The 14,367-nt window shown below is 40.4% G+C and overlaps 1 protein-coding gene across 1 annotated transcript in view; it reads right to left on the bottom strand.

Moving 5' to 3' along the window:
• Positions 1–1,995: 1,995 nt before the first annotated feature.
• The window catches only part of LOC124288864 (wiskott-Aldrich syndrome protein family member 3-like), a 37,496-nt gene continuing 25,124 nt past the window's right edge, over positions 1,996–14,367 (bottom strand). Inside the window, 5 exon segments of the mRNA XM_046725432.1 lie at positions 1,996–6,662; positions 6,958–7,201; positions 7,203–8,039; positions 8,430–8,559; positions 9,494–9,647. Of these exon segments, the coding sequence (XP_046581388.1) occupies positions 6,478–6,662; positions 6,958–7,201; positions 7,203–8,039; positions 8,430–8,559; positions 9,494–9,647 (1,550 nt within the window). The 3' untranslated portion in view covers positions 1,996–6,477.

The raw sequence follows: 14,367 nt of genomic DNA, 5'->3' as shown, positions 1-14,367 counted from the left end.
GAGCTCCAGCCAATAAGAACTCAGATTATTGTACGAGTAGGAATATTTCTCATCCATCACTTTCAATGTCAGATGATAGGGTTTGCATTGTACAAGGTTCAATTGAAGGTTTTGCACAGAAAACAAACAATTTTTCAGAATAAAAAAAAGCAGTCCATTTTATTGCTGATAAATGCTACAGCTGTCTGAAGTAAGAGATTAACTGACATTTTGAAGACAAATCATGCAAAAATGGACAAATTACCAATAGTGCTGGTGTTATGTAGGTCAGGTCAGGTCAGGTCAGGTCAGGTCAGGTCAGGGGTCAAGCAGGGTCAGCTAGGTTTACAGCAGGCTATGTACACAGCTAGCGGAAGCAGGAATAGGAGGTAAAAGTCAATTTACAACTTGAGCAGAATTCATGCGGCAGCCACAAGATTACATAGTTTTTATTCTGTGTAACTGGTTTAAAGTCAGCATAATTTAATGGTCCATAATAATAATAACCAGTCTAGAATACATGTGTCCACCAAGGGATCTCAGAATATACAATGTACAATTTTGAAAAAAGTCTTAAATAATATGACATGCATACAAGATAGGTCATACAGTGTGTAAGGCCAATTTTGGAAGACTAGCCTAATTCTTCTGATGGGTCCGAAGGAACCAGCTAACAATACTCCTTGTTAACAGAGAGCATCAATAGGAGTAATTGGAAAGTCCATAAAGAATATTTTTCCGTGAAATATCGGTCTACTTTATCCTGTTATAACTGTCAAACTGATCTTTGTAATGCTACCTGAAATAGAAAGGTTTCCAATGCTCCACCAACATGGACTTAACATTCATCTTATCTATCAGCATTATCTAACTTTATCTGTTAGATTAATATTTTTTAATACAAAGAAATATACCATATATCCTCTTTAAGATGCCAAATCTGTCAAAAGAAATGGCAACAGGTCTTCTATTTTATGTCAGTAATACTGTGATATGTTGGCTATTATAATGAGTTTCCTGCAAATGTACCCTTGTATGACTGTACATTCTTGGATTTGTGTTGCCAGGTCAACAGCTTGCGAGTAATTGACACCCTGGCGTCAAAAAAAGAGAAAATACATTAGTTGTTTTTTAAAGTTGTTCATAGTGCAGTAATACTGGAATGCGTCATCATTTTATCATTTGTCTGTTTTCACCAAAATGTAATAAGACTGAACTTTAAAGCTTAGACACAGCTCTATATATTATAAAGTAATAAATTGTACATCATTTGTGTATATATTGTGTAAATTATTATATCAATGCATGCAACTGTAATGCTACTGGTACATGGATTACCACCCTCCCGTGACATTTAGCCATCTTTACACTGGATATAGATTCATATGACATATACTTCAGTTGGGAACCAAAGCAGCTCTCAGTGAAAGGACTGAAGACATTGTGTCAAAACGGTGAAGTTACTATTGGATGAACTAGTAGTAAAAGTATTTGAAAGAAATGTAATTTATTGTCACAATTAAGAAAACGCAATTGTCATGGCAATGTAGATAGTTTCTTAATCTACCTTTACTGCGTTTGACGTCACTAAAAGACAATATGTTACTCTCATCATGTTGAAATCCTTTTTCTTTTTGTAGATAGTATAGATACCACTGAACTCAGTTCAGTAAATGAACCCTTTGATCTGTCCTTTTTTAACCTGTAGGGATTTTCTATGAATGGAGAGATACTGAGGAGGATATGTCAAAATAAAGCAATTACAAAAGCTCTTGGAAAATAGTGACACCATCTTCTTTCTTGAAGTCTGCAAATGCAGTGGTTTGCAAAACATTCCAGATTATAAACTCTAAATAAATACAAACAAGATATAAAATGTCTTTTCACACCACAGGATTGGCATAATTTAAGAATTGATATATACCAGAGGTACTTAAGTGAATGATAACAGAACTTTGTTCATTTCAACAATTGCATGTTTTATAACAAAATAAATGCATAAGGAGGGATAAAGGATATGTGTCTCAAAAAGATGATTTATTAACAAGCACAAGTCTTTGACCAAAGCATTTTTTCCCAATTTTTAACAAAAAGAATCCTTTTCACTCCTTATAGCCACACTTGTGTCTTTGATGATGCTGAAAGTCCAAAACATGCAAGTGTAAAAAAGAAAAAGATGCCAGATGCCGGCCATTTGAACATGTGTAATAATTTCCATACTAGCATTTCAATTTATGTTCTTCAAATATGTGACATTGCTTTCGTGTAAAAGGGACCCTTATCCAACATTCTCTTATCTGCTAGCCCTAAGCGTGTTTCTTAACGTTGAGCAAATTACCTTGGGCTAGGCAGATGCTATTTTGTACTAATTATGGAAATAAGGTTTGGACATGTTCAGGAAACCTCGCAAGTCCAGGCTGTGGGTATGTATAAAGTTGGACTATTCCTACTGAAAACATAACAAATCAACAGAAGCACATTACCTACTTGCCACACACAATATCAAATATAGTTGTACAACCCATGTAAAACATTCAACATCAACACTGCTGGAATAGATGTATCAGCTCTCCTTGGAATAGCTCAATTGTTTTGCCACCTCTGGCCTACCAACTTGCCCATGTCAATCACACCAACTTCATTGTCCTCAATGCATAGATTCAGAAGTAAGCGTCCTTCAATTTGGACACAGAAAACACCGTAAGTGCCCATTACAAAGACTCACCTCTGACAACAATGAAGGTAAGTGTCGTCGCATGCAATCAGAAAAATATCCCTGGTTTATACATTAGTTGGTTTAGCTGGCTTCATCTTATGAACAGGTAGCCCGAAAAATAGATCCACAGGCTGTAAATCCTGTGAGGACTTCTTTAAAACAGTCCTTATGAAAGCCATCAAGAGATTTATTCTGTTACCAATAACATCCCTGATATATATGTGTGCTCCATGCACTGTCCTTTTGAAACTAGGTTGGCACAGAAACTATAGCATACACTGGGCAAATACGCTGTCATTATTCAGTAGAAGACAAACAATGTGCAAGAGAACAAAACTCAAGGATAAAATAACAGAAAAACAAATAGGTGTAAAGTTTAATTATATGATTCATATCATAACAAGTTTTTTCCCCAATAATGCAGCAAAAGTAAAAGATTTCGATCAACACATTCTGGTTGTCATGTTCAGACATGGGAGAGAAAATCAGTGTTGGTTGGTGCGAAGATGTTTGGTATATATCAGGACTTGATGGATCATAACTTTAATAATGATCTCCTGAATTCTGTGTCACACTATTACTTCATTTATATTATAGGATTGTTTAAAACTGCTATAAAAACATGCATGGAAAAATAATAATTGTTGTCAGCATAACATAAAATGACCCTATTGGCAATAGTATTAGCAAAGTATACAGTATTCACATACCGGTAAAACATGCTAAAAGGCAAGTTTGCTGATGGAACAGATCTGACCAGCTACCAAACTGTAATACAACTTTAACCGGTTTGGACTTGCGAAAACTGTTGCTGAAATAAATCACTAATGGAAAATTCACCCAAGAAAGCAAAGGCAACCTACCGCCAGGACACTAGGAAGATGGATGACAAAAGTGACTGCCCTTATATGTCCCCCACGGCATATAACGCTTGAACTACAGCACCACCACTTGGTGCTTGGAAGACTACAGGTGTTAGTGAGCTCACGATGCATTATTTCCATCACATGTTCTAGGTTAATATCAACAGCAGCTTTTTCAGTATCAGTAAACATGGCAAAACGTGCATTTTTATGCATATTTCCAGACTAATTATCATGAAGGTGTTTTCTGTCCTGACACTGGTTTCAAAAGGGCATATCCTGTACTTGAACTGAACAAAGGTAAACATTTATCCCATCTCATCATCTCTATTCTCTGCAAAAAAGAAAATGCAAGTATGTATTTCAATGTGTGCTAACCTGACAGTACTGGAGAGCGATCAATACCTTAAGAAAAAACGTTGAGTAGTTCTTGATGATTCCCCTATCTGACGCCTGCAGCTGGCTCTGTAGTTCAAATGCTGACTTCTACTGTTGTTCCCTTTACATATGAAACACTGAATGAAGATGAAGAAATGCTGGTCTCCAATCTGATATCCTACCGCAGCAATAGACTACATTGTGCCTTACGGAGCAGAATCAGTACATGGTCCCAACTATCTGCTGGCAAAACAGGACTCTAGTTAATATGAGTATATATTGTAGAGTATATATTGTGGAGCATCTCTTGGCATAATACGCATCTGTAGGCTTATCTTCCATAATATGACTAGCACTTACCAATAACCTTAGTACAGCTATACAATGTACATAGAAAATTTATATATGCTACAATTTCACAGTTTCACAAAAGGAACAAAATAAAATCTAATCTATGTGAAATCTGTGAATGGTCAATGATTTATGATACAGGGAAAGAATTCATTGATTATTGCACACCGTTAACAGTGGGGGGAAACGATTCTAATTTACATAATGCCAAGACAGATTGATAAACTGCTGTCCTAGAAATGGTTACACTTATCCTCTACAGGATGGTTTTGAATTTTAAAAAAACAAAACAAAACAAAAAAACATTACTATTAAAGAGCCTAATACATCAGCTACCCCTGTATGAATCGAATGCACAAATAGTTAACAATTAGTATATCAGTCCAATATACCATTCAACTGTCTTTCAAACGTCCTTTAAAAAATAGTACACATTTACCGGTAGGTTTGATTCGGGGGGGGGGAAAGAGGAGAGAGAGAGAGAGAGAGAGACTCTTCCATCAATCACAAACATCACATTAACACCTGCTCCAGTCAATGCATTTTGATTCAGTAATGGAGGAGGTGGTTGTTTCCTGCTGGCTTTGTTGACTGCTATTTGCAGCACACATTTCCTTTCACTAAATCAAAGTTTTCAAGTTCCAGCATTGATGTAAACAGCAGGTTATCAATACTGATAAAGACTTTTAGTAAGTTGACAACAGAAAATTCACACACAACTCTCCCAACAAGCAGCTGTCCCCAGCAATCTCACTAAAATATCATCTTGACTACTACCATGACAAATGTACAGCAAGAAAGTGAATAAAGAAAGTATCACAAGAAACATCAACAAGGTCAGTTTTCACATATTATCAGATCATACTGTGAATTATCAAGTACCACTTGAACATTGAGAAAGACAAATGTTAGCACAGACATAAAGGCTCATATGAACCTATTCTGTCAACACTGTCACCTTCACAACATTCTTTATAAATGACCAAATTCAAATACCTCTGTCAACAAATATTTCAGTGTCAAAAAAAGAAATTCAATACCTAAATTTTCACCATAATTACCTGGAAGAGCACAAGTTTTTGTTTTATCAGTAGAATAATTTTCCAAAGAAAAACAGCTGGAAACCTGACCTGTTGAACACAGATTAGAGTCTGTCTGATGATAAGTCATAGCACTTACAGAGCTCATAAATATAACACAAAACAGAGCAGAAAGACATTGTGACACAACGATGACAGACCGGTAATATTAACACTGTTATCTTACACACTGGTTTGTACAGAATATTATGATGAGTGCTGTTGTTGTCCTCCAGTGGTAGAGGAAGGACACTGTGTGTGGACTATGCTGTCACTACTGATGTATGTACAGGTCATCCCACCCAGGGGTCAGCCTCCCTTGGCTGTGAGCACTATGATACACGCAACACTAAGTACGCCACACCTGTAGACATGGAACATATGATACATCAACAATACACTGTACAATTGAGTGCACTCTACACTCCTGCACGGGGCTGACAAGCCTGTTTACACAGTGTATAGAGTCCGCGCTATAGACTTACAGCTGTTGTTTAGATACATTAGAAAAGTAGCTGCGTACTAGCAGGAAATGTAATATCTACATTGAAGCAGTTCTTTCCCTTGCATCAAGTAAGCGTCTGATCATACATTCGGCATGTGTCATGATTATTCAGGGTAACTTGCAGTGATGACTTTCATTCCCTGACAGCTAAAAAATGGAAGATTCTGAAGATTTCTTGATTCTCGTTGCAACTGAACTGGCATGCCAACAGTATTACATGGGTGTTGCTGACCACTGTCATTCCCTCAAGTAGAGGAGTAGAGCTCCATGTTATCATGGTCACCCTGTCATTCATTGCAACATACCATCAGGCTAATAATATTAAACACATTACATTAATCAAATTCATTTGAAACATAAATCTCTAGTTATTATCTTAAAACCCATTTCCTACTTTCTTTTGTCTGCTAGCAACTAAATTGTGAATACACTATCAGCATGCAATCCTGGGTAAATTAATACATCACGCTTTACATGTTTTCCACATGAACATATCTGCATATTAGCCTTCAAATCTGGACACATGTTTCCGTGTAGACGAAGGCTATATAAGAACAAGCTTACAATAGCCAGCCAAGTTCATGTTGTCTAGGACTATGTTTGTCCTCAATCTGTGTCCCAGTCATCATCATCGGAGCCGCTATCACCATCACTGCTATCACTGTCTTCTATCACTTTGCGCCGCATTTCCACAGCCCTGTCCATGAGAGCTTGAACATCGAATCTGCCGGCTGGTACCACCTTCTTTTGCTTCTCCCTGCGCTTCTCGACACGCCGCAACTTCTTGTACCCTGTTGTACAAACACAACCACTTTCTCATCATCACCATACAAATCTGCTGTATCACAGCTTGATAAGGAAGCATGCTTAAACGGATAACATCCTTGTATTGTGACTCAAAAGTTACTTACCCATGTTAATCAAGTATTTTTAGGCAAATACCACTCAGTATTTCATAAAACAGATTATCTGATACCAGATTTATCTTTTGCATATTAAACTGACTGAAAGACTGTTGATTATTATTATCAAAATTAAATTATCAGCATCTACATAGGCTATAATATTAATAATTTGCCAACTTACAATCTCCTAGTCTAATTTCTGCAAGCAAATCACTGCGTTCTTGACCCACAGTGGGCTTCTGCGGCTCTGAGTTGGATACATTGGTCACTGTGCTTCCAGTAGAGGATACAGAAGCCACATCAAGCTGATCTCTCCGTAGTGACCCATTCATCACTGCTGGGGGGGGGAGGGGAGGGGCGGGCCCTGAGAAGTGGTCATCAATGGGGTGGGGGTGGAGGGGAGGTGGGGATGGGGTTTGAGAGTAGTTAAGTGGGGCGGGGAGAGGGTGGAGGTGGCATTGAATCGTGGCTAGGGGGGGTATCCGGTGTTTGACTAATGGGTGGGGAGAGAGGTGGAGGTGGTGGTTCTACCCCTTCCGGTGTTGCTCTGTGTGGACTCGATGTGGCAGATGACAGTGAAGGTTGCCTTGCTGGTGAGTTGCGCTGTGAGCCACGGCCTCTCCCTGGAGAGCCATCCAGGTGATTGTACATAATTGGCTGACGCTGCATTGGCGGTGTTGCAGTTTGGCTTGCTGCTGGATCAAGGGGAGGTGGTGGGGGAGGAGGAGGCAAACTGTTTCTGTCCGATGGGCTTTGCTGGTCCATTGGTGGGGGTGGGGCTGGGGGAGGCTGAGATGGGCGAGAGTGTGGACTTCCAAGCATAGCTGTGGAAGACCGACCAGGTGACATCTCATACTGCTTGTACTGGAACTGTTGGTTTTGAGGCATACCAGAGCCACGAACATAGGTTTGTGCCTGATCTTCATTTCGCTGCTGATCAGCCTGGTATGGTCCATTAGCAACATTGGAAGCATGATTGTGTATCCTGGGGTCTTGGTTCGGAGGATGTCCATGATGTGGGTGACCATGGTGTCCAGGGCTGGCATGGTCCACAGGCAGTGTGCCAGGGCGGCTGTGCGGTGAGTGGCTGGAGCCGGTGCTGTTCTGGTGCACCAATCGGCGTCCCTCGGGGTGCTCTGATACCCGTTTGATAGTGTCTGGTACATGTTCCTCCTTAAACTCTTCACCATACTTCATGGTATTCCATTTTGCCTTTTGATCAGCAATCGGTCGAGGCTTCCTCTTATCAGCCTGTTTGGGTCTCTGAATAAAACGTATGAAAAATCATATCCAAAGATTATATCCAATATTTTGTAATCCTGAATGGTATATGAATAGATATATTACCACTTAATTATAATTATTGCCTTGATATTTATGAACAGTGCTTGCTGATGATGGGAATGAAAACTCATATCTCAACCATAACCAATCCCTGAGTAGCACTATGATTGCTTAGTGACATAAGGCTTTGAGAAGAAATGTTTGTGTCACCTTAAGTGTGTTTCATAGAAACGTTTCAAAACTCATCTATAAATAAAACTTGACAGTCAAAATTGTTTTCACAAAAACTTCACTGACAATTATACATTGGAAGAAATCTTGAGGACTGTACAGTGGAGACAAAATATGAGCTGGTTGAGCTGGTGTTACCTTCTTTTTGTCCCTCTTCTTGTTCAGTTCAGATTTCTTCTCCTCCATCTCTTTCTCCATCTCCCGCACCCACAGCTCCACAAAGTAGGTTGAGTCTGTGTAGAACTTCATGCAGTCCTTACCATCCTCCCTGTACACAACATACACATAGGGGGGTCAACAGGCAGTATCAGGCAGTGTGAAAGGTTAAGGGTAGTCCACATCAACTAGCTCTGTTACATCATTATTACTCCCTTCTCTGTCTTTTCTTCCCCATCCCCAACTGGAATATGGATCTTTTGTAAGAAGAAGAGCATTCCTACCTTAGATATCTTAAGAGCTACATTATAAGTTGTTCACTGGGCCCTGAGGCCCCGAGGGACCAGTGAACAACGTATTTATCTTACCGAACACCTCAATGGTGATTTTGAACTGTTTGAAACACGGGTATCGGATCATAGTATGGAGTACCAGGCGACAAGACGACAAGAAAAAACAAATTTAGAGTTATCTCCCTTCCATCGATTTGCATTCACAAAACATCGGTAATTTCTATACATCATACGTGATTCAATGTTATTCGAGAAAAGAATTACTACTACGAAGTACCAAATGAGTTCTCGGCATTCCCAACAGGGTATATAGAAAATGTTACTCGCTTGTAAGCGGGGTACATTGAAAATAATAGAAGAGCGCTCAGCCAATCAGAAAACGACATTTATGTGTGAGGTAAGATAAGCTGATTTGTGTACCCTTATCTTGACAACTGGATGTGCTACTTGATAGTAAAAAGGACTTTGAAGATTTGTATTGTGAAACCAAAATGTAGAATTTATGTCAGTGATGTAATAGAGGTAGAGCTCTAGGTAAGAAATACAGGCTTCTAAAGTGTCAAAGGGATGCAACTGTGCATAACAAGTGGGCCACCTGTGACAACCTACACATTTTAAGAGTGACTATTGATACTGACAAATTACCATACTCACTGTAATCGAATAACAAGCTGTTTACGCATGTGCAAGCAATTGGAATATGCCAACATCAAAACGTAAGTTTAGAATCTGCTGTGTTCACTGACTACTCACCTGAACTCATTGAGCTTATCGAGTGCTGGTGGAGATTCACATTGGTTGTAGTTGTCCATCAGGGCCATGGGGATGGTGAGCCGTGATATCACTTGCTGCTCCTTCACTATTGTACTCTTGAATGGCTTGCGGGTGTGGATGTCAGTCAGGGACACTGCCACATAATACAGATTTTTAGCTATATGAATGAAGTCTACGCTGACAACAAACATATATATACCAGAGATTCTATATATCATGCTCAATTCCAGCACAGGCAAGGTAGCATATGAAAGTTTCTACCACCAGAGTTGACCAATTTACACCCTTACCAGATTGTGAATGCTAACTCAGGGAAGAATATACAAAGAGTCCCATTTTGTGTAATGGAAAGAGCTAGTTTGTATATTCAAATATAACTTATAGTTTTATTTCCTTAGAGACACATGAATTTAGTATACATCATGAAACTTCCTTGGAAATAGAGCATTCATATTTATGGCATTCTGGTAATGTAAAAACAAGTTGGTCACAAAAGATTTCCGTAAGATTGATCTTTGACATGGTGCATTGTCTTTGTTGGCAATGACTGTACACATAGCATTTTGTTAATGTAAATACATAACATTTTCCTAAACTCCAATGTGGAATTTATCTCTAGCTTACTTGTTAAACACAGATATCAATTTGCTTTTTAAATTAATTTCATGCACTTTTATCTAAAAAGAATTGCATCGTTTAGGAGTTTTCTCCAATGTTAATATAGTAATTCATATTACAGAACAACATAAAATTTGTCAAACTGTAACAATATGAATATGTAATTTTTCAAGTAAAGTTGATATTTTTATACTTATCCTGACTCATGATCTTTTGCTTATCTCCCTTTCCCTTGCGAATGGTAGTGGAACACTTGAATCCCTTGAAGTTCCCGAAGTGGACGTAAAAATACACTCACACACGAGCTACCTCCCTTTTCCCGCGCAAGCAGTCATGTGACCAGCCTTACTTGTCACTCTCTCCTGATTGGAGAAAGGAGAGGAGAAAGAACCACTTTCTTGTCTTACTTCAGTCTCAGACAAGTTGAATCATGTTGATTCATGTGCCTTCAGATAAACTAGTATCTTCTTATTACAAGATATCTTATAACAACCCATAGATTACGATTAGATCTTCATCATAAATGAGTTGCGACCCCTTCACGTACAGGTAAGATCTTTACCCGTACAGGATCTTTAATCACTCATGCTAGCCTGTCCTAGACTGTGCGCATGGACTTTCAAACTAATACTTTTCCTTAGTGAAAGTTATCAACAAGATAAAGGGTCAGGGAGGTAGTGGTTGGCAAACACTGTGTCCGACTTCCAAAAGCAGCCCTCCATAATTGCTGGTATAGAGCAATTTCCATGCAGAGCTAGTGTTAACGCCAGTGCTCTGACTTTGTGTGGGTTGGAGCTCTTGGAGGTTCTAGTCCTGTTGCTTTATAGCCTCTCAATATGACGGCTCTCATCCACAACGATATCGTCATTCTTGAGACTTTTGCTGATGTCTCTGTGGATAATGGGATGAACAGGTGCATGAATTTTAACCTCTCCTTGTCTCAGTCTTTTGAAGATATATCTTCAGGGCTCTGACCAGACACAAGGATAGGTCCTCTATATCCTCTGGGCCGAGGATTGTAGATAGCGCTGGTACGTGGAACTGTCTTTCTGGCTGACCAGGTAGTTGGTTCTTGGCAATGAAGTCCCATCTAAGTCCTAGATGAACTGTAGCATGTTGCCCCCTGTCGAATCTGGTTCGACCAAAGTCCAGCGCATGTATCTCTGATATTCGAGCTGCCATGGCTAGCGCAAGCAGCAACAGTCTTCTGTGTCAGCAGCTCGAGGGTAGTCTGGTCTAGAGGTTCGTAGGCATCACTTGTAAGATGACGTAGAATTACATTCAGATCCCAGGCCAGAGCTCTGAACTTCTTTTGCTGGTCCTCCAGTTTAAAAGATCTCAGCAGAGCAAGTCACTCTGGTACTTTCGTCAACTTGATGCCTGTTTTCATGGTAATCACTGTACTCATGGCGGAGAGGTATGTAGATAATGTCGAACCTTTCAGATGTCTGGTCTGTCTAAGATGACACAGATATTCCGCCACTTGAGGATGAGTAGCTTTCATCACAATGAAGTCTTTCCGCCTTGCATATGTCTCAAACTTCAGCCACTTGTCATCATACAGGTTACGAGTAGATCTGTGTAACGCTAGCGTTACTGCCTTGGCTGCCCTGGCGGAGTATCCTCTTTTCTTCAAACATGTTTTGATACGGTCCACACGTGTAGCTGGAACAGTGTTGGGGTTCCTGTGGACTTGCTTGGTGTGCGGATGTATGAGTAGGTTTGGCCAATCTGGTAACTTGATTGTTGGACTTCCGAGATCTTCTATTAGGTCTAGCAACCATACTCTCGCTGGCCAGTAGGGCGACCAAAGTCAGTTGTAGCGCCTGTGTCTGTTTGATCTTCAACAGTACTTTCGGTGGTAATATCAGTGGTGGAAACGCATAAGCGTTTAGTCCTTCCCATGATATGTTCAGCGCATCTGTTGCCCAGGCTTGAGGATCTGGAAATGGTGAGACAAACGTCTGTAGTTGTTTGTTGAACCTCGTGGCAAATAGTTCTATGCATTGGGTTCCTATTTCCCTTATGATGAGCCGAAATGCTTCTTGATGGAGTATCCATTCTGTAGGTGACGGGTGCAGTGGTCGGGAGAGATGTTTGCCAGATGTTTGCCTCCTCCGTGATGTCAAACAACTGGAATGTGAGCTTGGTGATCTTGTAGATCCTTGCCGATTTATGGAGAATGCCACTGTAGAGTTGTCCACGTGGACCATCAGCATTCTGTTGATCAGCGAGCTGGACAATAGTTGTAAGGCGTTGATCACAGCTTTCATCTCCAGCAGATTGATGTGAAGATGCTGTTCTGTTTGGACCACTTCCTTGATGGAACTTGATTGTTGAGATGTGCACCCCAACCTTGTATCGATGCGTCTACGTAGAGATGTGTGTCAAAGGCCGGCTCTTGTAAATAGGTTCCTCTGCAGACGTTCGACCTGTGGGTCCACCAAAGTAGGTACCTCTTAAGATTGTCTGGCAGCAAGATAGGGTCGACGCTGTCCAGTTGTGTTGTCAGGAACCGTTGCAGCGGCCTTAGTTGTAATCGCCGAGGTTAGTAGACCGAGTAGACATTGCCATGGTCATAGTGTTAACGGAGAGATGACTGCTAGTGGAATCATGGCTTGTATCTTGACCCAATAATCTTCTGGGACCATAATTCGATTCTGTGCTGTGATAATTCTTATTCCCAGCAATTGAAGATCTTGTTTGATTCTAACTCCAACTTCATCAGGTTCACTAGCCATCTTAGTTGCGTGAGCAACTTAATTGTGAAGTTCAGCTGCTGTTTGAGTTGATTGGCACTTTGAAGAACCTGTATGCCGTCGTCCAGCACTGCATAGACCTCGATGCTGCAGATAGTTGCCGATAGGCTTGGTTATTTGTAAGAATAATCACAGAGCCGACGATATTCCAAACGGTAGGACGTTCCATTGGAAGTGCTAACCTCTGATTGCAATGATGATACATAATTCTTCCCCTTATATACGCAGGCCATCTGTGTTGACATCGAAGCGTTGTCTATTTATAGCAAGGCTGGCTCCAGTGTAGCATCGAAGGGGACAGGTACTCATACCGACTTTTATCAGCTAAAACTTCCAAAATATATATCATTTATCCTGCTGTCAAGGCTAGACATCTATTAGATTCCCATGATGATAACAGGCCGTAGTTGTATACTGTTTCCAAGGCTGCCGATGAAGTATTCCCCTGTACCACGGGTTTGTTTACAAATCAGAAAACATGCTGGAGCCTGCTCTGTCAGTGGGAGGCATTGTCTGATGTGGCCAATCAGCTTCCAAGCATGACGTCACCAGTGTTGTAGCAAGTTGGCCTCCATAAAATCTGATGCAATTAGTTGGTTGAGTAAATGCGCTCGTAATTCTACGCCGCTCATATGAACCTCTTGAATAAGGGTTGCTCCAAGTGTAATTCTTGTTCAGTGATATTAATCATGTATTCCCATTGTGGATAATATAAGCCAGCATGACGAAGGAGGCTGTCGAGAGGTATGTCTGTATGGATCTTGAAGAAATACCGATGTTGAATCTAGTTGATAGGATATAAAATCCTAACCCCCACGCTGAGTGACGAGTGTAAATAATATCATCTGTACGTCCGTTCAAGGTTACTTGAAGGCGTTGTTAACCTTAAGCCCTTTACAAAGGTTACCTTGAGGTTCTCCAGTACTTGAGATATCAGCTTCATAGGTGATATCATATTGGAGTCAAAGTCATCAGCGTATATGCAGTACGTGTCTGTTGGGTTGGAGTGAGTGAGTGAACGACAATATCCGCAGGCCATCTGCTACCCGGTATAAGACCTCAGCATCCGTATAGATGAAGTGATTCCTTTCATCAAGTAGGTTGTCGTCCGAAACAGAACCTATACAGGTATAAGGTTTGTGCAGGTTGAAGAGTTGTGCAGACTGTAACTGTAGAGATCGCGCATGTTGTAGATCTTTTTGTTGAGTTTTAAACTCTGACAAAACCACCCGTTTTCATCATTGCTTCGTTTTATTCAGCCGTATGGTAATAGAGTCGACGTCAACATCCTGTCTGTTAATGTAAGGGTTTGTTAAGCCTAGGGTTCGCGAACCCTGTAGATGTCTGCGTTGCTGTTACCTGCCTGTAGATCTGAGAGTTCTCGAACCTTGTAGATGTCTGTAGCTTTCTCAAAGATGTGCATAGGTTAGAAGGTACTTTGGATATAGGTTCAATCGGAGGAATAGTCACCGAGTT

The sequence above is a fragment of the Haliotis rubra genome, unplaced genomic scaffold (assembly GCF_003918875.1).
Source record: "Haliotis rubra isolate DU_JTF1 unplaced genomic scaffold, ASM391887v1 Scf427, whole genome shotgun sequence".
In the NCBI taxonomy this organism is placed as follows: Eukaryota; Metazoa; Mollusca; class Gastropoda; order Lepetellida; family Haliotidae; genus Haliotis; species Haliotis rubra.
This window is presented reverse-complemented; position numbering and strand designations above follow the sequence as displayed.